Source organism: Metarhizium robertsii (genome assembly GCF_000187425.2).
Source record: "Metarhizium robertsii ARSEF 23 chromosome Unknown MAA_Scf_10, whole genome shotgun sequence".
In the NCBI taxonomy this organism is placed as follows: Eukaryota; Fungi; Ascomycota; class Sordariomycetes; order Hypocreales; family Clavicipitaceae; genus Metarhizium; species Metarhizium robertsii.
The window spans coordinates 68,612-90,247 of record NW_011942150.1 but is presented as its reverse complement, the minus strand read 5'-3'; the positions used below and the strand labels follow the sequence as shown (position 1 = coordinate 90,247).

Below are 21,636 nucleotides of genomic sequence, written 5' to 3'. Positions count from 1 at the left end.
AAACGCCGTTCTTAACACGCCGCTCTACGATGTGGAAACTGCAACGAGTTCCGTCACAACATCGCCACATCAACATGGAGATTGTTCTGATATCATTATATTTTACTCCTTCCCATGATGGCGTCGGAGACTACTTGACAGACTCTGGGCAGATAATCGGACAAAGCGAGAAGCAATTTATGGATTGCACTTGTCAATCTCGAAGGATAGCTCGATGTTATCTTCTTTTTTTTAAGGAATAACGTTTCCCATCCAATATGCATATATATTTAATCAATTTAGTTGTTTTTATTTTCCTTTTTGTTCTTTAATTTTTTATTTATTCCTTCTTCAGTCCTTTCCATTTTTTTTAGTACCACACAACAAACTAGCAAAGACCAAGTACAGCCAAACATCAGCTGCATTGCCGTGCTCATCATCACTGCAATTGAGTTGGCTAACATTGCACATGTCTAGGCCTCCTCACTTTGTTTCCTCGAGCCCTGCGATAACACGACAAGCAGCATAGAAAGCAGAGCTTCCGGTCAATTCTCTTCCAGCATGCTGCTAATGACATTGAATGGGGGTCCAGTGGTGATGGCGCGTTTGCTTATTCTTAACGGCACAGATATCAGTACCCCGGACACGACGCGCTCTTTCCCCATTTACTTGGCTGTGCAATACAGACGGACGTTAATCGTAGACTCAACTGGTTGCTCTTGAGCTATGGCGCAGATATCAATGCAACTGATTCATCCGCCACCGTACCATTAAAGTTGGCAGTCATGTCACCAGACAGGACAAAGTATTAGTGCATGGCCTCCTCGCAAGGGCCGCGAAAATATCTTGATTCTTGTGAATAGCCAGTACGCTTGTTACTACGGAACATTATTGGAGTGTCAAGTAGTTGACTATTTGCCCCGGGATGTAAAGCTAGAATAGACACTTTATAATAACGCGGTCAGTTCTTTTTCTTCTCAGTCATGAAATCCTTGCAACTATGGCGTTCCCCATCTGGTCCAATAATATCATAATCCTCTGGGGCATATCCCTGGCCCGCTACAAAGGTATATCAAGTCAGTATCTCTAGGGAAGCCGGTACGACATACAGTATCTACAGTATGAGAAGTGAACCTACACCAAACTGGGAATTTTGCCAACTCTGTATAATTGTTCTCGACAGCATACCTGCGAGCTGCACTTGCGGTCCCTTTAGGCATATAAATGGACCGACGGATACCCTGATCGTCTGTATAATCGTATCTGTTTGTTTCCGCAGCGATTGTATAGCCAGCTGGAAGCTTCTCTCCCGTGATGGGGTGGAAAACTGGTGGCATTTGGGGTTTTCGAGGCGGCTGGTTTAACGACTCTCCCCCGGGTTTGTGACCCCTCTCACTCGCTTCCTTGGTCGAGAATGGCTTGTCGCTGTGTTCTGTGCTGGATGACATGTTGTTTAAATCGAGAAATCTCCTATTTATCCACGACGGAATGACTTTTGACAACCGTTTGTGTAGTCACACCAGGCGGGATATGTGGGCTCTGTCTTCAACTCGACCGCACGCCAAGGAGCTGATGACAGGAAGAGCAAATCAACCGAGGGTGGTATTTCTTGTCAGTCTGCGCTCATAAAATCTGGAGTCACCTCCTTGCGAGCTTTCGTAGTCGTTGAGGACGTTTGACCTGATGTGGACGACCAAGGCAGCGCCGGGGTTGTGACTGAAGAGCGCTGCTCACCTGGTTGCCTGGCGAAGGGGATGCGGAGGGCCAACCAACCGTGACGTCAAATCGTCGATGAAATGGTGGTCACTTAAAAAGTGCCAACGGCGAACTCGCAGGGTATCTGGGCAGGTGCATATAGCAACATTCTGCATGGTCAGCGGCAGCCTGCATGGCCACTGTCACTGCAGGGTCGATATCTCCAGTCAGCTGCGGCGTTTTGCGCCTTCGCAGAGTGTGTCGACTGTCGAGGTGCCAACGACGTCTACACATACAATCTTGAAGCCAGATGTGACATCGGCTCGCTCAATTCCTGCCGCGTCGGCGCCGATGCTGAGTGTTGTCTTGGTTTCTCGGCCCAGGGCCTGCATTCACAACCGCCAGAACAGGATTCCCCGACTCTAGGAAGACTTCCGGCCGAAATGTCAACCAGAGTCCGTCATAGGGTTGCGATGCTGTGGTTGAGCCTAATCGATACAGGTTCATGGACAGCAACGCTACTGCATCCAGCGACCCCGACGCCCGACTGACGCTCACATGCGGTTCAACACGAGCAAGAAGCACTTGCAAGTAGCCATCTTGATGCCGCAAAGAAATGGTTGGAAAGATGTCTATTCGCTCGACCAGTGCATGGCATATTCGACGGAGTCCATCTTCATTTGCTGGCTCCGGATCCTCTGGATGCTGAAATGTCAGAGAAAAATAGTTCCATTCGGTTCGCGGCATGGTGAGGTTGCATCTGATAGCATACTCTTCGAAGTCGGTCACGGGAAAGCTATGCAGTGTTTTGGAGACCTGAGAGGATTTAGGTAGCCAAGGACCTCTATCAAACTGTGGTTCATGCTTCATTTCGACGAGGTCGCCATTTGACGAGGCTTCGTTTGAGACCTCGTACATCTCCACCCTCTTGGCCATGACTTCGAGTTTGGCATTTTGAAAGATCATCACGAAGCCCATGAGAACTGTTCAGAGAGCAAGCTTAATATCATGACCAGTGAAGTTTTTAAACAAGACGGACCATCTTCCTCCAGGCAGAGTTGACAACCTTGTGTCAAGTGCGACGTCCGCCTCTATTCGCCAAGTTGGGAAGCAACGTCAGATGTCTTCGAATTCTATCTCATCATCGTCATATGAACCTTCGCGTGAGGTGGATTTCGCTCCTCTGATATCTGGCTTGGCCTTTTTAAGTCTCCTCGAAGCCCTCTCGTCAAAGCTGTCATCCCAAGACATCCCGCCAAGTTCTTTTGCGTTTGGTACTATATTCCCAGATACATCTACGTTGGAGTTCTTTCCTATCGCCTGTACATCTTCAGAATCATCATTATCGCCTTGCTCATCTAATACACAGTCTTTATCCTCGTCGTTCTGCATCGAGCGTTGTGCCATTATGGCAGCTTGTTCTGCTTTGAGTTTTTCGAAGTAATCATCAATCTCGACAGAAGTGCTCATATCCGCAAGTGTGTTGGGCATTGCGGCCTTGTTGACTTTGCCTTGATTTGCAGCGCTTATTCCAGCACCACTTGTGCCGGAAAACGATTCACCTGTCACAGTGCTGTAGGACATCCACGAAGGGAGGGCATTTTGGTGGGTAATGCGAGCCTTCTTGGCTTCTCGTTCTGCCACCGACGTGTCATCAGACGTTGATACGTTCACGGTAATAGTCTTTGGACCAGTATTGGTGAGCCCCTTCACAGCCATCGGCCGGTTTAGGTCACCGTCGATAGGGATTATTGCGGCACGCTGGTGAGTAGCATCGCGAATAACTGGACGAGCCTTCGATAGTGCCGTATTAAAGTCATATTCAGGTATATGTAAAGAATCAATTTTCGGAAGAAGTTCGCTAATAAACTGAAATTGGTCATTGAGTCGGGTTGACTGCTCGTGTCCAGTTGAAGTGCGATCAGCCTCACATATAAGCGTGTGATTACATCGGTGGCAGAGGAAGCCACTTGCTCCAACACTATCCAAGATCTCCATGGTCGTCCATCTAGCTTTACAAAAATTACAATAGTATTCCTTCTTCTCATTGGCATGTATCGGGGAGCCCTGCGGTTCATTGATAATGGTGTATAGTCGCCACTTGATTGCGTCAATGGTATGACGATAATTGATATAGTACCAAGTTCGATTGCTGGAACGAGAGTTACCCTCACGTTGCTCCAATCTAGTATGAACAGTCAAGAAGCCGTCTTCTCGTAATTTACCGCATATTTTGTGCAAGTCTTTCGTGTTTATAGCCATCAAATAAGCCAAGTCGTCGTCTCGGAGAGCGTCATGGAGAATGAGAGCATCCATCACCAGAATATCGCGTGTAGGATAAAAGGCCCGCATCACCGATCTGATCAGAGTCACTGCGAGATCCATTGGGAAAATCTGTGAATGGAGTCTCCCCGCCTGTACATCGCAGCTGCAGCCAGCTCTCTATAGCTCATAGGTCGTGCCTTTGGGAGACAAAGTTCCAAACTAGTTCGCGACGGGGTTTGGGGAGAGGGTGTGCGTTCACAGGCAGCAGTGGCAGCGAGATCCTAGATCAACAGGTTTGAACTCTGCAGTCCATCCGCAAGTGCTGCCTTGAGAATTGGCTTTACGCGGTCGAAATTGAAGTAGTCAGTGATCGTGGAAACGAGCCACGAGATATCGTCTCGAACAATGCCACAGGCTGATGTTTTCGAGGGCGATCCGACTCCGACATCGACATGGCGCTGCAAATGTGTCTCTGGATGAAGGTGGTGAGTCTGGTGACACTGGTGAGGCTGGCGACGAATCCAACTGCGTGAGAAGCAGCAGCAACTCACGTGATCAAGGTGAACGAGATTTGCGCGAGGGTGGCAACTTCGTCCAGTCCTTGCGTTGGCTGTCAACGGATCGCCGATTAACTTTTAGCTTTTCAAAGCTGAATTCTATGGGTGTGGTGCCGTGATGGCTGGTAGATATCACGATATCCGTACTGGTTAGTTTGCAAAATTTCTTCATCTTGTTCACAGCGTTGGCTAACTTTGTCTCTAGGCGTGCTTTACGCACAGACGTAATTCTCGCTCACCCTGTCCTACAATCATTCGATGTGTTATTTTAAAAACAGGGCGCATAAAAAGATCATAGCCGGCATGCCTTCTCAGTGAAGACAACATGAAAGAGAAAGATAAATCAAGAAAGGAGAGAAACCAGTACATCTTGCCCCGTCTCCGAATCCAGTCGTTCTGTCTTCACATGCCCGGAAAAACTCGCAATCGAACTTAGCTGTTGCAACAAGTGCTGTCTAATTTCTGACGCTTTGAGGGCCAGAAATCCTCTGAGACTGATACACGCCGCTTGACGTTTCGGACATGGCCAGAGGTTTTGCTGCTTCGTCTTGGAAGATTACAGCTAAGGATCAAATTTCTTGCCCGAATGGCATTTGGCGTCATATACGACGGAATATTCGAGCTGCTACCATCGTGCGAGGGCGTCTCGGAACTCGAGCTGCGATCATTCAACACTCCGGATGGTGTTAATAGCGTAGGTTGTCTTGACGTCGGTGGCGGTCTCGGAAAGCCGACGCAATTCCTCGTATCAAGCGGTAAATATTCCATGTCCTGGGTGTTGTCCGACAGCTGACTTGTTGGGATTGATAATTCGCCTTGCGATTGCACGTAGTCCAAGAAACCTGACTCGCACAGTTGCGGATCGATTGCCCAATTCTCACCGTCCTTGTAATGCGATGGAGCATGATATTCTACTCCATTTGGTTCAGGATATCGCACAACCTGAGACTCGGCCTGTACTGAAACCACGCCATCTCTAAGAACGTTGGGACTAGTCAAGGTGGATGACGACAAACATGCTTCGAGGGATGTACTGCTATTGACTTCATCGTTTGGATATGAAATTGCGGCCAAGCTTGCATCAGCCACGGCTCTAGACCCCATGAGGAGATCTGAAGACACAACCATGCTGCCTTGTGAAGTCTCGATAGTCTGAGGCTCGCCATTCTCTTGTACAAGAGCGGATGACATCATAGGGTCGCTGGACAGGATACCGAGTCAGGGGATATTTATTTTCGGAAATAATAGAGGTTTTAATGATCAATATTTGCAAATAGCTGACCAGTATGGCAGATCCTGATGTGTGTTGTGTCCGTTAGAAATAATTGTCGCCTGTGATGGAATGATGCAGAAGCGGGCGAACTCAGCTTCTGAGCACCAAATATCTTCCACTGACGTCAGTGGGGTTTTAGCACCATGGTAAGAAAGTGACGTATGATACAGAGTACAACGTGTCTGGTGCAACACTCAACGGCTCGACTACTGTTGGATTTTGCCAAAAACTCAGTTCGGTATCAAGTTCCCCAGCGGTGTAATTGGCGTCAAGTCGGAGGCTGCGTCGAGCCTGACCCGCCCCAAGTCCAAATGAGTCGTGATCAGTGGGGATTTCAACGGAGCATTACTCGCCGTCGTTATCCACAAGCCCAGCTGCGGCCGAGATGTCGACGGTGGTTGTTCTCGGTTCCGCCAAGCCCGACTTTCGTGGGGCACTTTTACAAAATCGACATCGACATGCAAGTCAGCCAGTGCCAACAGATGGTCTACGCTCATGAAGCCCAGAAGCGAGATGACGTTGTTGGCGTCATAACCAACAGATTGCCAACTTGCCGACCTATTGTAATCCGTGGCACCTTGGCGGGTCTGTGTAACTCATGTCTTAACATACCCGGTAGCTCTCAGTTGTGAAGTGCACTCCCCTAGATGAAGTTTGGGTGTGATTGAAAGATATGCATAACTACACTAGAATCGATGAATTCTTTTGCATCGGCGTGCGGCCCTGGCAGCACACTTCAAGTCGTCACGGTGATGTCACCACTACGTCGCTTACATCTTTAAAATCTTCGCCATGTCTCAAACAATGCCTACCTACCACAGCATTTGAGAAATTACGCATAATGAATTCTTGGAAGCACTTTATTATTAGTGGAATCAAACAGTTTAAGGAAATGTAATTAAGCAACTCCTCAGTCACATAAGTAACGATGCTCTAAGTCCATATTGATCTAAATAACCATGTCTGCGGATTAATGATGTTATGGGCATCCTATCTTTGGGCATCCTATCTTGACAAATCCCCCTTGGCCACGTCGGAGCGACTCAAGGAGAGATTGAACATGTTTGGTTGGTTCCCTCGCATCATGCCGAACAGTAGTACTAGTGTCCAAAACAAATACCCACATCAACAAAAGAGACTGTGTATTCTTCAACTTTGAAGATATTCCGGCCCTGTCTACAGCTTCTCCTTGTCAGGAAACTTTCGGAATAGATCAGCCACCTTGTCAATAGGGGCGGCAAGCAAACCCATTGCAGTCTCAAACGGCGGGTGCTCTCCAGCACTGGGGTGGCTGCGAGTAGGCACAAATAACTTGGTGCGCTCAAAAGACTGGGCCATGGACTTGGACTCATCCTCGGATGACTTGAGTTTGCTTTCCAGAGCAGGTAGATCTCGTTCCTCCTCTTCTTTAATGTGATCGGAAAGAGAACCCCAAATCTTCTTCAACTGGCTGACGTAGCCCGAGTCAGAGGCACTCATCTCCTGAAACTCTTTCAGCATCTGCTTGACCTGTATTGACATCTCTCATTAGAATTTGCTACGGATAGCTGGTCAAGCCCTGTGTTTAGTTTCTTTACGTACGGAATGGTGCTCCTTCCTGTCAGATTCGGCCATTTCTTTACCCTCTACACCGAGGTGCTTTTCCAGGGCTGGATAGACGACCAATTCTTCGCCCACGGAATGCCTTGCGAGCTCCCAAATGAATTGGTTCCCGAAGCGTTGCTGGTGGTCATGATCGTTTTCGTTGTTAACTACTTCATTGTAGTATTGCTCAAGCTCTCTGTGGTCATCGATGATTGCCTGGGATATGGTAGTCATGGCGGCAGATTGTTGAATGGAACGACTTGACAAAGAAGCAGGGAAAATATTGTAATATTTGGGAAACCTGGAAGCGACAGTGCGTAGACTAAGCATAATCCGTTTGGTAAATAGGCAAGTGTTGAACATTTTGGACACTGCCTCCACTCATATTTATACTCTATTCGAACTGGTGTGAATAAAAGAAGCATATGATGGAACGACTATACTTGGCCAATGAAAAGCTGGTTATTTGGAATCACTAAATAAATGGTGACGTGCAGTCTTGTAACAGTGACGCCAGTGACATGTGTTGTGCTTCAACGTCGCAATGTGACGTTGACGACCAACGGCCACGGTGCTGCGCAATATTTCATCATCGTTCACGTGCAAACACCCAACTAGATGCGCAGCCACGGAGTAGTTGGAATAACAAATGTCAAACATCACGGCCAAGCTCTCAGACGGCAGTACTTATGGTCCCCAGAACGCATTTTGCCATCTTTGTACCATACAGAACTCGGCGCAGTTGCAAGAGACCAGCAAGCAGAGGTCAGCATTGAGATACAAGAGACTAAAAATGGGAAGGAAATTAGAGTTAAAACAATCACCCCGCTAGGAAAAAGACGTCAGCCGCACCATGACATCCCGGTGCCGTCATGTTGGAGGAATACGTTTCCCTGGCGGAGCTTGTAAGAATGGTGTCATCCATTTTGGGTCATTTGATACGCTTACTAGTTTTTATGACGTTGGATCGAAATACGTTTTAACATGAGACTCAAAGATACGTAAATTCTGGAAACGAGGTATTACTACCTACCTAGGTAGGTGCTTCACTCCATGTTGAGACCACGAGTAACTGAACGCCAACTGGCCACAAATTTTCCCACCTACGCCATATTAAGTCCCAACAGCATCGATAATGTTTATATATCTATGTAGACTTCAAAATCTCTGAGAGCCTGTCCCATCTTTTGTTTATGGCCGGAGGCTGGGAGATTTGGGGTTTAATGGCATCAGCGTGACGTCAGCAAAGCACAGGACAATTTGGCGACAACTAACTCGATGATGACACCCGAAAACAATTAATCAAGTATTTTCTCTCTTTCAAATCACTTCAAACTTCAATGGCTATTTCAGCAGTAATATAGTGGATAAGCGCCTGTACGGGAAAGATGACGTTTCTTCCACTAATCGATGCCAACAAAACAAGCGGGGATGTTATCTCGGCTGGGCATGAAGGAGCACATAATCGATCATGGGTTTTATTTATATCCGGGCCCACGGCTTCGGGAAAGTCCACGGTGGCGAAATTTCTTGCCTCCAGGTTCAACGCCCAATATATTGAGGGAAACGACGTCAGACACACACCCATGAAGCCTTTCAAAGCGGCGCTAACTGGTCTGTAGCTTCAACCGAAGGCCAACATTGACAAAATACACAACGGCGAGCCTTTGACTGATTCGGATTGCGAACACTGGCTTGAAGCCATCTCGGAGCATGTCTCGGACTACGAAAAGGACCAGGTTCACCAGCGCCATCTCATCATCATATGCTCAGCATTGAAGCGGAGTTATCGCGAACTGCTAAGGCAAAGCTGCCACAACGCTGGCTATTCAGTCGTGCACTTTGTATACCTCGACGCACCAGAGTCCGAGCTGCGGCGTCGAGCAGAGGCTAAACATGATGATTTTCCCGAGTCAAATCTAATGCACAGCCAGTTTCAAAAACTTGAGCGACCTGGGATTGATGAATCTGACGCCACGATTATTAGTGTAGTTCCTCCCCTAGAAGATGTCCAAACTGCAGTGCTGGAGGCTGTGTCAAAGACTTTTATCGACAAGGGTGTGCACAAATAACCAGCGCCATGTGAACAGTACCAAGAAATCGTGGAGCGGGTCAGATTACTGGGTGAGAATGATATGACCAGGAGGATTCCTTCCAAAATTGACAAATAGGACTGAACGGGTAGGAATTTCGAGTATATATATGGTTTAAGTTGAGATATGGAAGTTGGTGAGGTGGTTGAGAGAGTGAGAGAAGCAAATTGCCGAATGGTTGTTGGTCTATGGTCATAATATGACGCTTTATTCTAGCTCGCGAAGCATTTTGACGATGAGCTATGTAATTTAAGCGCTAAGCTATCCACTCGCTTCATAGTAATCATCGCCTGGGGTCTATTAGCTCTAAACAAGGCACGAAGTTGGAGATGCTACTAGAAACTATTGCTAGCCTTGCAACGACAGACCCAAGCTAGGTTCAAAATAGATGAAGCAATGGTCTAGACTGGCTCTCCGTTTGGATCTTATGCTTGTCCGCCTGGGAGGAACGACTATTCCAGGACTGAATGCACGGTTGTCGATGGTGACAATAGATTCGAAGCAAGAAGTGCAACTTATGCAGTTGATAAATCCTGAAGTTACTATTGCCATTCATTACGATGACTATAGTGTTTTCAACTCGCCCCCTTTTAACTTTGAGGCAGAAGTAGAGAGGGCTGGGCTGAAGAGCCGGATGGTGTATCTTGACCGTGGAGAGGTGTATTGATTTGCACTGAAGAATTAGTTGGAGGACGTATCAGTTGTTACAGATACTTGCCATCGGTGGCTAGCTATGGCAATTGAATACAAGAAATTGAATTGACACAAAGTGGATTCAGAGTTTTACTATGCGACAAATAAGAAAGCAAATAGTGGTCAGGTTAAGGTGGATTTTCAAGATTTAAAAGTGCTAATTGATGTTTCTTGGCACGGAAGGACGGTGATCTTGATAAAGGGGGAATATACTCACTATAGAGAAAGGACTACTGCATATCATAGAAAGCAATCGGACCTTACGAGTAAAGATATGCCAAGGTCTTGTTGCATAAGTTGGCTTGCGTCTTTAGTACGTCTCTGTATAAGCTCCTTCAGTCGCTTTAGTCTTCTCATCCTGTCCCGCGGGTCACTTTTACGCGATGCTGAAGAGCCAAAAAGGTACCAAGTAATTTTAACCTGAATTCCAGGGGTATTCAGTCAAGAGCTACTATCGCTTTATCCTTTGACCCATATCCCAGTAGCGAAACCCAACCACAATTATGATAGCGAGCGACGGGAGAGTGGCCACACCATCTTCCAAACTTACAAGGCGGCATCACGCTTCTCGCGTCATTGTCTTCAGCCCTTGATACGCTAGACTCTCCAACTCAACCCACAGCCCAAGTACTCTAGTATCCCCAAATGGAAGAATCTGCGAGCAAACCATGCCACCAATCCCATTTTCCCTATCAGCCCAAAAAAACACGTTTGCGATACCCGCCCACCAGCCCGTAGTGTCAGATCTTCCCGTTGGACCACCATTAAGCATAAACGTCAAGCCCCAACCTTGCGGGGGATTTCCAGGGGTTGGATAAATGTCCGGCACGGGGTTCACCAATTCAGGCTTTGATGTCGGAAGCCCCTGTCGACCGAACTGAGGGAACTGCGGAATCTGGTTGGTAAACATTTCGTCCACGGTGGATTTCTCGAGTATCTTGACACCTGTTCGCGGGCAAGTGCCGTCGTTCAACAAAGCGGCCAGAACACCTATAACACGCCCCGTGTGAGTTGTCAGATTGGACGAGCATGCGGAGCGACAAGCAAAAAGACTCACGGCAGTATTCCTGAGGCTTGGCAAACATGCCAGCGCCGCCGCTGTTAAAAATGGCCTTTTGCTGCTCGGCCGTCGTGGCCGTCAAGTTTCTGCGCTGGAGATGGTCGCGACGGGACAGCTTGCCATCCGGGGCCCGTTGGTGCATGTACACGAGATGCTCCTTCATCTGCTCTGTTGGAAACATGGTGAGTTGCTCAAGACCAAGGGGTTTACAGATATTTTCCTGTATGTACTCGTTGAGTTTCTTTCCGGTCGCTCTTTCGAGAATAACACCAGCCCAGTCCATGTTTACCTGCGCGCGCGCGATCAGCATGATGCCAGAGCGGGCGATTTGGCTATTTGCTCACTCCGTACTGCCAGCCTTCTCCGGGCTGGAATAGAAGCGGTTGCATGATATCCGCCATGTCGCCGGAGAACTCCTCGATGCCAGCTGGATATCCCCAGTCGCGGAGGCGGTCGCTGAAGAAGGAATATCCGAACCCGGCCGTGTGTGTCAACAACATTCGCAGGGTGATGCTGTTCTTCTTCTCTACCAACTCTCCTGTGGGTGTGAGGACCTTCAAGTCCCGCCATTCGGGGCAGAAGCCTTCGGTTTGAGCGGCGTCGTCGAGCTTCAAGACGCCCCTTTCGACAAGTTGCATGCAGGCCAGGCCGGTCAGGATTTTGGTGCAAGAAGCCATCCAGAAGATGCTGTCCGGAGTCATGGGCTCGTTTGTCGAAACTCCCCGTTTGCCGGCTGACTTGACAAACAGCTCGGAGCCATCCTTGGCAAAGATGACAACCGTCGTGCCTGGAATGGCATCTTCGCCAGCCACTGCCTTGTCAATAGTCGCACTGAGTTTTTGCTTGATTTCGTCGGTGAAGCTCATGGTGCTACTTTTTCAAGTTAATTGTGCTGATTATAATATAAGACAGCTCAACGAGTGGAAGGCGGGGGAGTGAAAATGACCAGACCCTCGATGTCGCCTTGACGGCTGGTGAGGGGTTGTGATGCATGCACGAATCTCAATCGGGCGATGGGTAGTTACACCCCAGGCTACAAATGCTCGGTGATGAACGCCGAATATGGACTATTGAATAAGGCCAATTCGTTAGTCTAGATGGCTGCCGTTGCTATTCTTGCCGACACGATCGTGGCCTCGCTCCACCTTTGGGATCAATGTTCTTCAGCGCACCGTCTCCGCCTCGGACGGCAAGAAGTCAATCCATTTCGGAAACGCGACATGAGACATGTGGCTAGCACACGTACTCTGTAAGAGACATTATCGTTGTTCCCAATATACTACCTGGGAAGAATATGTCCCGCAGAACTCCTCGTTGCGGTTGAATCAGGCTTCGCAGTTTCTGAAGGGAGCACTTGGAATGCTCATCGACTTGATTCCCAATATCCTCTTGTATCGGACCAGTCAGAATCATCTTCTGAATGACTTGACAAAACACCTCAGTTCTGACAACATTGATGTGGGTGAGGGGCTGCAGTGGTTTGCCACGAGCTGGTTACTACTTGACGTATTGACATATCATTGATGTCAATATACATGCGGTGTCGCCAGCCACTACGCCTTTCTGGCGTTAGGCAAGCCACTACTTCTCTGGAGGCTTCCATGTCATGGATAAGCCATCAACGTCTGTCAACCTTGTGGCTTCTCCGAATTGCCGCTGGTATTGTTTCATCTCTGCGTTGCTTATAAATAGTGAGATGTCATCAAGGTCGGATACGTCGGAAACGCCAATTTGTGTTACAGAGCCCAGCCGTGTCAAATATCTTCGACACCTTCACGACGCCTTGGATAAAAGAGGCAGACCAGACCCGACCCTTCAATCGGAACATACACGACATCGCGCTCTGAACCCATCGCTGCTCACTGGGCCGGGCTTGATTTCACGACAATCCGAAATTGTTTTGCCCTAGTACTATCATTCCACTACTGCAAAATGGCCCAAAAAGGCCAGGGACGCAAGATTGCCATTATCGGTGCCAGCGGCCAGGTCGGCAAACCGACAGTGAATACCCTCATCAGCAACGGCGGGCATACCATCACCGCCCTCCAGCGACCGGAAGCTACGAGCGCCTTTCCCAGCGAAGTCATTGTCAAGAAGGGCAATCTCGAGGATGAAACCTTCCTCATGGACGTGCTCACGGGACAAGATGCTGTAGTCCTGATGCCTCCGCTCTCTCTCCTCGCCAAGCTGCAGGAGCCAGCGATTCGTGCCGCCGCCAAGGTCGGCGTACCCTATGTGTTCCCGTCCGAGTTCGGCCCCGACCCCTTTGCCGGCAAGCTCGTCGAGGAGAACGGGCTGCTCGTAGCAAAGAAGAAGATTCGCAATCTCATCGAGGAGCTTGGCGTGAGCAGCTGGGTCTCCATTGCCGTCGGCCCATGGCTCGACGACGGTCTCAAGGGAGGACTATGGGGCATAGACTACAAAGCTCGCAAGGCGACGTTGTGGCGCGGCGCGGATGCCAAAGTCAGCACGGCGAGCATCGCCCACGCTGCCGAGGCTGTGGCCGCGGTGCTGAGTCTGCCCGAGGCCGATCTGGCCAGGTACAAGAACAAGGCTGTGTACACTCCCTCGTTCCACCTGACGCAGAGGGACATCTTGGACGCTGTCCAGCGCGCGACGGGGACGACGGATGCAGACTGGGATATTCGGGTGCGCGATGTGAAGGAGGTGGAGAGTGAGTACGAGGAGAAGATCAAGCAGGGCGATGGTGTGGCGCCGTATGTAAAGTTTTTTGTTACGCACTTCCTGCAAGGTCATGGAGGCGATTTTCAGAACAAGGTCGATGTGGTGGAATTAGAGAAGCTGGAGAAGCTGGGCTTGCAGAGGGAAAGCCTCGAGCAGGCCATCAAGAAGGGATTGCAGTGATTTTGACGCCGACGAAAAAAGCACATGGCAGGTCGTCTGGTTAAGTTTTCATTACTATGGAACAAGTTTTGAAGCTATTAACGTATTTGCATATTTTTTAGCAGTTCTCCATATCCATAATAGTCAGACTGTAGCCCTCTGCGGCTGGAAAGTTGGAACAGATATCAACAGACTATGGTCCATAATGAACAGCAATTACCATATTAAAGCCCATGTAGCTAAGAGCCCCCCAAGATTATTAGTGCAAACCCTTCTCCAGTTCCATTATGTCTTTAATGTGTTGGTTTTCGGACAACTTCACAGACACATCCTCCATCAGCGGCAGCGGCAGCCTTGGCGCAGCAGGATAGCCAAACTGCTGGCTGAGGAACTGCTTCAAGCCAGACAACTAGAATACCGTCAGCGTTCGTGTTAGCTGTACACTCAAATGGCGGAGCACCTACGCCTTTCTTGATAATGGCCGCCTCCCCAAGAGCAGCCAAGCCCTGGAGCTCCTTTGCAAACTGGCGGTCAACGGCGTTATCGACGCCACGAGACGCCCGCCAGAGCTTCATGCAAAATTCCTAAAAAAACATTAAGTTTGAATCACGGCCATGAAGCTAGAGAACTCACTGGAGCAACGTTGGGCAGGGGACTAATGGCCCCGGCAGACCCTACACAAATCGACGGGAGGAGAAAGTCGATGAACCCGGCGAGCGTGGTAAATCTCGAATTATCCACCAAGGTTGTAATTCTGGCCAATTTGCCAACATTGCCGCAGCTATCACGGACTCGGTCAGCATCACGAACGAGGGGCCTAGTTCTACGGGACTTACGATAGCATGATGCCGCATATATTCGGCGCAGCCTTTGCAATGGCGACTACATCGTCGCTGTCAAGGTCTATCCGAGCAGCAACCGCCGGGTAGTTGTATATGATTCTTGACAAGAAGTCGATTAGCAATTTGATTGCTTGCAATTGGGTCCACGGTGCCAGGGACGGCAGCCGTGAGCGCGGTATTTGGGGACGACTAACACGGGGACTGGGGACGCGGCAGCTACATCAATGAAGAACTTGTGCATCGCTGCCGGGTTTGCTTTTAGAACCCTGGCGTAGTAGCCTGGGGGAACAACGAGCACGAATTCTGCTCCGGACGCGGCGGCGTCTCGCGCAAGCTGAATGGTTTCACGGGTGCTGGGGGCGCCGACGCCAGCCACGATGGGTGTTTCGTGCAAATCAATAGCGTTGAGAGCATCTCGCAAGGTCTTGATCACCTTGATACGCTCCGAGTGATCCTAACGTATGTGTTGGATGGGATGAAACGTAGGGAGGAGGGGGAACGTACCAGGTGTGCGGCTTCGCCTATACTTGCCGAAGCCACTGGCAGAATGCCCGCTGCTGCAACATCTGTTCGTGGTTGATAAGTGACTCATATCTTCGGTTGTTATCATCACCGGTTCTTACATTTGGCGTGCTTTGCGTAGGCATCCAGGTCTGGGTAGCTTAGTATGTTGGTTCTCTCGCGACTGGAAACACATGCCGGTGACGTACCTAGTTCGTCATCCTTGGTGAAAAATACTGGCAAGGGAGCGTAAAGTCCCGCAGGAGGTATCTTTGGCATTGCGTGAAAGGCCTTAGTGAGAAATCTGGATTATTTGCAGTTGTTTTGTCCAAGATGATTTATGGTTTGAATGCAGTGGTGAGAGGTTGGTGTTGAGTCTCGACAGTCAATCACGCCACGTACTTGAGCTTCGATGTGCGATGCTATGAGGAATGTTTGACGCCATCGCAGCCACTGCACCCGAACTTGCCGGGCGGGAGGAGCTCTGTCATACCTTGACGTCACTGAGAAATTTCTTGGAGACTGAAACGCGATGCATCTCTTGACCGTTGATTGGGTTTGGAAGCGCCACAATGACAGGTTGTTACACACCAGACATGTTTGCCTTTGGTTCTGGAACCGTCTTGTATCTTTTGCGTATCCGGCAGATAACAGCTTTCAATCTCTCTGTCATCTTAGGCCGTCATTTAGCATCTGCTAACTATCTGAATTTGTAGCTACCCAATGGTGCCTTTATATGAGCTTCGCTATGATGCCGAAATTCGTGACAATACACATTGCTGATTATCCAAAGTATATATCCATATTTCAGAAAGTCGCAAAAGCACTTGACAAGGTACAATAAATTTTTGAACATGAATGCTCTCCGCGGCCAGGAAGTAAATACCACGTCTGATATATCACAAGCCTCCTCGTAGTCTTCGAAGCGACTCCTCACCCCTCGTCAGTATCCAATCCTCCCAGGAAATATCCCGATGGCCCTTGCCAATCCCACAACAAGCTGCTAATAAGGTCGTCGGTTTGGCATGCTCCCACACCAAGATCATTATTCGTCTCAGCCTCAGACGTCTCCAACACGCTCCCATCAGCATGAGCCGAGCCCGTGTGCGTAGCCCGCAAATAAGCCGTGAACGAAGGTTGCACGAAGACACTGTTCTCGCTGGATGCACCACAAGACGCGCCACCGGCATCGCCCTCAGCTACACTGCCTGCTTTACATCTTGCTTCGCGCGCAGCCCGAGCCAGCTCCTGAGAGACTTGCACCAATGGTTTCAAATACGTGTCCTGCTGACTTGCCATGAGCTCCGACGTGAACAGAACCAGTCTCTCCATGCACCGCAGCTGGCCTTCGGCATCCTCGCTCGACGGGTCTGAAAGAACGGCAATGACCAGCGGCATGAGGGCCTTGTGCGCATGAGATACCGCCTCCCTGTGAAGTGGTTAGACTCACGTCCGGGTCAGCAGGGTGCAAACGACTCACCACATAAGGTTGTTACGATGGCGGGGAATCAGACAAGCAAGCCTCTCTATTTCAACGCTCGAATGCAGACACCGCTCCAAATGCCGGAACCTCATCTTGGTCTCGGCGCGCCTTGCGTCACGGTTGGGGGAGCTTTTCGAATCGCGGTACCAGGTGGCACTGTGCACCGTGATGATGCAACCATGAAGGGCCATCGCCAGGCCGATAATGTGTGAATAGTGGCCGGGATGCCAATCCAGGGTATCGCTGGGCGTGTCCCGGCCCAGCCTGCTGCTTGGTATGACGAGGCTCAACTCATCTAGCTCTGTGCCGAGCTCTCCGATCCCGAATTCGATATCCTCGATGGACTTGGCGGACGCTGACGTCGTGAATAGTCTAGTGTAGGCTTTACATTGTATCATGGCTAGTCTGGATTTTGCCACGAGAATATTGAGCGCCCTGTCGCCGGACAGACCCAGCAGGATGCCCAGGTTGTCCCTTGGTGAGAGGGCCGGCAACGGCACGCCAATATCGTTGATGTCCTGTGTACATGGACGGCCGGTGCGCGCAGCCGCCGTAGAGTCGAATATGAGGGCGATCCAAAATAGTCGGTTCCGTTGGACTTTGTCGGTGGGTGACAGCAGCGAGTGGCCTGTCGTCCGGTGCATACCGGCCGCGTGAACGAGGCGCACGGCGGCGGCGGAGAAGGAGAAGAACGGCTGCGGGTTTGGTGTCCCGTAAAAGAACCATGCCAGCGTCAAGATACCCTGAACGGACAACATGCTCACGCTACTCATGAGGACGGATGTGGCTCCTTCCACGGCCCTGTCTGCAAAGTTCCAGGCTTTCTCTAAAGCTTCCTGTGGGTTCGAGCTCTCCTCAGCCCGTTTTCTCTGTGCCATGGCGAGAACGGAGAACAATGCCACCGGCCAAGCTGGTTCGGTGCTGGCCCTGTCCGTTTGTAGATTGGTTGCGTAGTGTTTCTCCAGAAGGCTAGTGAGTGTGGGAGGATGAAAGATGGGTAAAGCAATGTTGAAATTTTCCAGAAACTCGTCGACTAGTGATGACGCCTCCTCCAAGGGTAGGGACTGTGTTGCTGAGGCGGCCGTCGAGCAACTTGAGCAGTTGAGGCTAGCTGGGGACTGTGTAGATGCATGGGAATGAGCCCATTTGGCCCAGCTGTTCCCACGGGCCGTCAATGGTGATAGAAGTCTTTGCCGCAGAGTCGAGTCGTTGGTGTGCAGCTCTAGCCATTCTAAGCCGCCGGGTGACAGGATAGCTAGGCTAGCAGAAGGCCCTGGTTGTGTTTCAAGTCAGTTGATTCCATCTGACTAGAGTGTCGTTTGACATACCAAAGTACCTCAACTCCCCAGTATCTTCGACCACCATTGTACCTACGGCCGACCCGTCGGGAGGCGAACTTGTTTTCCTTGAGGCCTCGGCAGACTCTTCATGGGTGTGATTGCAATCTGCGTCTCTCAATGGCCCTTGCCCGCGGACGACGCTCTCGGACAACGGGCGAAACGTTTGAGCAGTAGGTTGGTGATCCGAGTAGTGGCAATCAGCGCCGCTGGTTCGGCATTGCAAACAGATGGGGCGCACGCCATTGCATCTTATCTTTCGGTGACGGCAAGCATCGCAAGCCTTGGCGTTTACAAATAGCCACGCCTTAGCAAAAATGGTCTGCTCAGTTCGCAGTGTGGACGACTAACCTTGGCAACTCGCCGTTTCCAACCGCTTCGGAGTCGAGTCCCGGGCCGTTGACCCGTGGGTGTTTTGGCATCCATTCGAGTTGCCAATGTTGGCTTCAACAGTGTTGGACACAAGGACACTGTCAATAGCCGGAGTGATGTTTCAAAATTGCTTCTAGAAGTGCCGAAATGTCCGAGTCTGTGCTCCGCTCCTCCGCGGGGTCTTGGCTTGGCTCGGCGCCACTGCGACGGGATCGGCCATGGCACGCTGTGGCCTTAACATCCATGTCCCTCCAATGTTCCCTTTACTAGCAAGTTGGCATTAATATCTGTGACTCTGCAACTCTCAAGGAAAATGTGTACATCAGCGTCGGTGTCAGATTGCAGGGCATCGTCAGACCATGAGAGCCGTTTGGCATCACACCCTCACTCACACCCCACAACTAATCACTCACGCATCACCAAATTATACATGAATACAGCCCATTTTTAGCACGAGAAGTTACTGTTAGTGGCATTACCTGACCATATAAAAACGTATCAGCATCCTGCCGGCTACCTTACTGCACAAAACTCTCGATCAAACCATACACAACTGTGACAGGGGCTTGATATCAAGGGCTTGGAAAGGATTCAATTCAAAGATAATCCAGTAGGGTGTCAAATGTCCTTGATTTTCTAAAAGGAAAGAAGGGACTAGTAACCAATATATATACATGAAGGGAACGGCTCTCGGACTCTTGCCCGGGCACGTGTTCAATCTGTGCAACCAACAGTCTGGTCCTTGGCCGGTAACGCCCCTTTGTTGGGCACCATCTGGTGGGCCTTTTCCCTGTAACAACAAGTTGACAGTCTAGTTTATCGGTATGCCAACCCTTGTGCGTCCCTATTCAACCATCTATGCCGCCCATTCAGGAATCGACCTCCCCCGTGCTCCAGAAGGAACTGCGTACTCAAGCACCGACGTCTCGAATTTAAAGGGCGGTGCCAAAATGGTAATATCGTCATCCACTCCCCACTCTCTCCCAGACATGGTGGAAAAGTAGTCAGGGTTCTTGAACAGTTCCGGCCGAGCCTTGGATATAGCAGCGTGGGTCTTTTGTATCAACGAAAACATTTCGTCATAATGCCGCACGTGGAAGCCTTCATTTCGTGCCAAAATCGCTTTTCCCTGGTCCGCAGTGTACTGACCAAGGCGATAGTACCATATGTTGTACTGCGTCAGGCTCACGTCAATGTCGTACGTGCAGTCTACTTTGGTCCGTTGAAACAACGCCTGCAAGACTGCGGCTGCACCCACAAGACCTGTCTGATAGTCGGAATTGGCTACGAAACGCGGAAAGATTAGCTGATGCACCATTGGCAAAAAAGGGGCACTGGGGGGACATTGACGTACGAAGCAGAGGCACCACCGGCTCATTCAAGCCCAGGAATTTCCCTTGCAGCCACGAAATGCCCACGAGGCAGTCGCTTATCTGCTGCCAGCCGGAGCGATATGCCAGCGGGCCCTTGAACCCGTAGCAGTTCTCGCGGACGTATACCAGCTTGGGGTTGATTGTGCGCAGCGACGCAGAGTTGAAGCCCAGTTTGGCCAGAACGCCTGGGCGATAACCGTCGATCAAGACGTCGGCGCCCGCGACAAGTCGCTCAAAGGCATTCTTGCCCTCGTCACTCTTCAAGTCGATATTTGCGTCCTTCTTGCCCGTACTCAGATCAATCCATGTTGCAGTGACATCGGGCAGGTTCTTGTTCGACACCTTGATGACTTCGGCGCCGAGAACGGCCAGGACTTTGGAGATAACGGGTGCAGCAATCACACGGGAAAAGTCAATGACACGTATGCCCTCGAGCGGCTTGAGCTTGTCCGACTTTTGCGCTGGCCAGGTGCTCCGTGGTGCGGGAACCGGCTTCATGGTCCAGAGCGGTTCATCCGCCATGATCTTGCCGTGTTCCGAGGCAAAGAATTCCTCGGGGGTGAGGCACGTCACCCCTGCTTGGCGAAGGTGTTCGTTGGCCGTTTTTTCCAGGTACGCGGCGTCATACTGGGCGACCTTGTCGCTGAAGATCTTGATGGCCTCGTCACGCGTGACGTCCTGCTCTTCCACGCCAACCATGCCCATCGTCGCTGAGGAATTCATTGACCCGTGCAAATGGTACCATTTGCCATCCTTGGTCTGGTAAACGTTTGTCGCCTGCTGGTGGATAGGCTTCGCCATGTCGTACAAGTCCCCCTTCTTTAACTCGGCCAGCACGCGGTCATCCTGCATGGCCGGCTTGCCATTGATGGTGGGCAGGATGATGGACTCTAGGAAAAGGGTGGCGAGGTCCCTAACACGGCCAGGGGTGTAAGCAGCAAGCCCTTCTTTATGTATTTCGAACGTCGGGCACTCACGTATCAACTTCGGCGGCTTGGTATCCGATGCCGTAGCGGTCGGCACTGATGGCACTCCCTTCGGCCGCTACGAGGGCAGCCAGCGCCGCTGCGGACTCGGTGATTTTACATGGGGTCGGGATAAATGGCTTGGGATCTCTGCCAGTAATTTTGACTCGCTTTGCTGCTTCTGCAAACTCGCGGGGGAGGGATAATTGCTCGTTCTTGAGCAGTTGCTCCTCTAGGATGCGCTGGCTCTCCTGTTGAACCGAGTAATTCTCCATGACTGTAGTAAGTGACTTGCGGTGCTGTTGCAGAAAAAAACAAGGGTGATGATAATGATGAAGTGACACGTTTACTCTGTTTATTCTATTCTTTTTATACAACGGCCACGCTTACTTTTATATAATCTGACTGACAAACTGAGTGTTGCATCAGCCGACTCGGATCGGAGTAAGCCGGTGTCCCCGGCACGTCGCCATCTTCGCACTAGACAGAAGGGAATCGTATTGCATGCTCGAATACGGAGTAGATGCCCCCCCATTGAACGGAGTTTTGACATGTGCCCCGCTCAAAACTCCATCAGGTCGTGACGGCTCCGGAAACTCCGTGGGGGTTGAACATGGCGCAGCCAGGCTCTCGGAGTTTTTGGGACGCAAGTGTCGGCAACGTCATAAACTCGCAAGGATGGTCGGCACGTAGTATCGATGGCAGGTTGGTGGCCATGAG

The 21,636-nt window shown here is 50.3% G+C and overlaps 10 protein-coding genes across 10 annotated transcripts; 2 read left to right on the top strand and 8 right to left on the bottom strand.

The window, feature by feature from the left end:
• Window positions 1-2,001: 2,001 nt before the first annotated feature.
• On the bottom strand, window positions 2,002-2,652 carry MAA_11565 (uncharacterized protein; the record flags this gene model as incomplete). Its single annotated transcript, XM_011412480.1, has 1 exon — window positions 2,002-2,652. The coding sequence occupies one exon, from the start codon at window positions 2,650-2,652 to the stop codon at window positions 2,002-2,004; it is 651 nt and encodes a 216-aa protein (XP_011410782.1).
• Window positions 2,653-2,790: 138 nt separating this feature from the next.
• MAA_09246 (Transcription factor TFIIE, alpha subunit) lies at window positions 2,791-4,059 on the bottom strand (the record flags this gene model as incomplete). Its single annotated transcript, XM_007827244.2, has 1 exon — window positions 2,791-4,059. The coding sequence occupies one exon, from the start codon at window positions 4,057-4,059 to the stop codon at window positions 2,791-2,793; it is 1,269 nt and encodes a 422-aa protein (XP_007825435.2).
• Window positions 4,060-4,928: 869 nt separating this feature from the next.
• On the bottom strand, window positions 4,929-5,687 carry MAA_11564 (uncharacterized protein; the record flags this gene model as incomplete). The annotated part of the gene is made up of 1 exon (XM_011412479.1): window positions 4,929-5,687. The coding sequence occupies one exon, from the start codon at window positions 5,685-5,687 to the stop codon at window positions 4,929-4,931; it is 759 nt and encodes a 252-aa protein (XP_011410781.1).
• Window positions 5,688-6,945: 1,258 nt separating this feature from the next.
• Window positions 6,946-7,587, bottom strand: MAA_09247 (HHE domain-containing protein; the record flags this gene model as incomplete). The annotated part of the gene is made up of 2 exons (XM_007827245.1): window positions 6,946-7,278; window positions 7,351-7,587. The coding sequence occupies 2 exons, from the start codon at window positions 7,585-7,587 to the stop codon at window positions 6,946-6,948; spliced, it is 570 nt and encodes a 189-aa protein (XP_007825436.1).
• A 638-nt stretch (window positions 7,588-8,225) lies between these two features.
• MAA_09248 (uncharacterized protein) lies at window positions 8,226-9,425 on the top strand (the record flags this gene model as incomplete). Its single annotated transcript, XM_007827246.1, has 2 exons — window positions 8,226-8,258; window positions 8,976-9,425. The coding sequence occupies 2 exons, from the start codon at window positions 8,226-8,228 to the stop codon at window positions 9,423-9,425; spliced, it is 483 nt and encodes a 160-aa protein (XP_007825437.1).
• Window positions 9,426-10,698: 1,273 nt separating this feature from the next.
• Window positions 10,699-12,065, bottom strand: MAA_09249 (beta-lactamase; the record flags this gene model as incomplete). The annotated part of the gene is made up of 3 exons (XM_007827247.1): window positions 10,699-11,129; window positions 11,197-11,488; window positions 11,544-12,065. 3 exons carry the CDS (start codon window positions 12,063-12,065, stop codon window positions 10,699-10,701), a joined length of 1,245 nt encoding a protein of 414 aa, XP_007825438.1.
• Window positions 12,066-13,131: 1,066 nt separating this feature from the next.
• MAA_09250 (NAD(P)-binding domain protein) lies at window positions 13,132-14,064 on the top strand (the record flags this gene model as incomplete). The annotated part of the gene is made up of 1 exon (XM_007827248.1): window positions 13,132-14,064. The coding sequence occupies one exon, from the start codon at window positions 13,132-13,134 to the stop codon at window positions 14,062-14,064; it is 933 nt and encodes a 310-aa protein (XP_007825439.1).
• Window positions 14,065-14,302: 238 nt separating this feature from the next.
• Window positions 14,303-15,665, bottom strand: MAA_09251 (Aldolase-type TIM barrel; the record flags this gene model as incomplete). The annotated part of the gene is made up of 8 exons (XM_007827249.2): window positions 14,303-14,452; window positions 14,508-14,627; window positions 14,677-14,824; window positions 14,880-14,984; window positions 15,080-15,339; window positions 15,390-15,451; window positions 15,509-15,538; window positions 15,596-15,665. The coding sequence occupies 8 exons, from the start codon at window positions 15,663-15,665 to the stop codon at window positions 14,303-14,305; spliced, it is 945 nt and encodes a 314-aa protein (XP_007825440.2).
• Window positions 15,666-16,319: 654 nt separating this feature from the next.
• On the bottom strand, window positions 16,320-18,234 carry MAA_09252 (uncharacterized protein; the record flags this gene model as incomplete). The annotated part of the gene is made up of 3 exons (XM_007827250.1): window positions 16,320-16,815; window positions 16,867-18,142; window positions 18,198-18,234. 3 exons carry the CDS (start codon window positions 18,232-18,234, stop codon window positions 16,320-16,322), a joined length of 1,809 nt encoding a protein of 602 aa, XP_007825441.1.
• Window positions 18,235-19,434: 1,200 nt separating this feature from the next.
• Window positions 19,435-21,191, bottom strand: MAA_09253 (caib baif family enzyme; the record flags this gene model as incomplete). The annotated part of the gene is made up of 3 exons (XM_007827251.1): window positions 19,435-19,862; window positions 19,933-20,864; window positions 20,929-21,191. 3 exons carry the CDS (start codon window positions 21,189-21,191, stop codon window positions 19,435-19,437), a joined length of 1,623 nt encoding a protein of 540 aa, XP_007825442.1.
• Window positions 21,192-21,636: the final 445 nt, after the last annotated feature.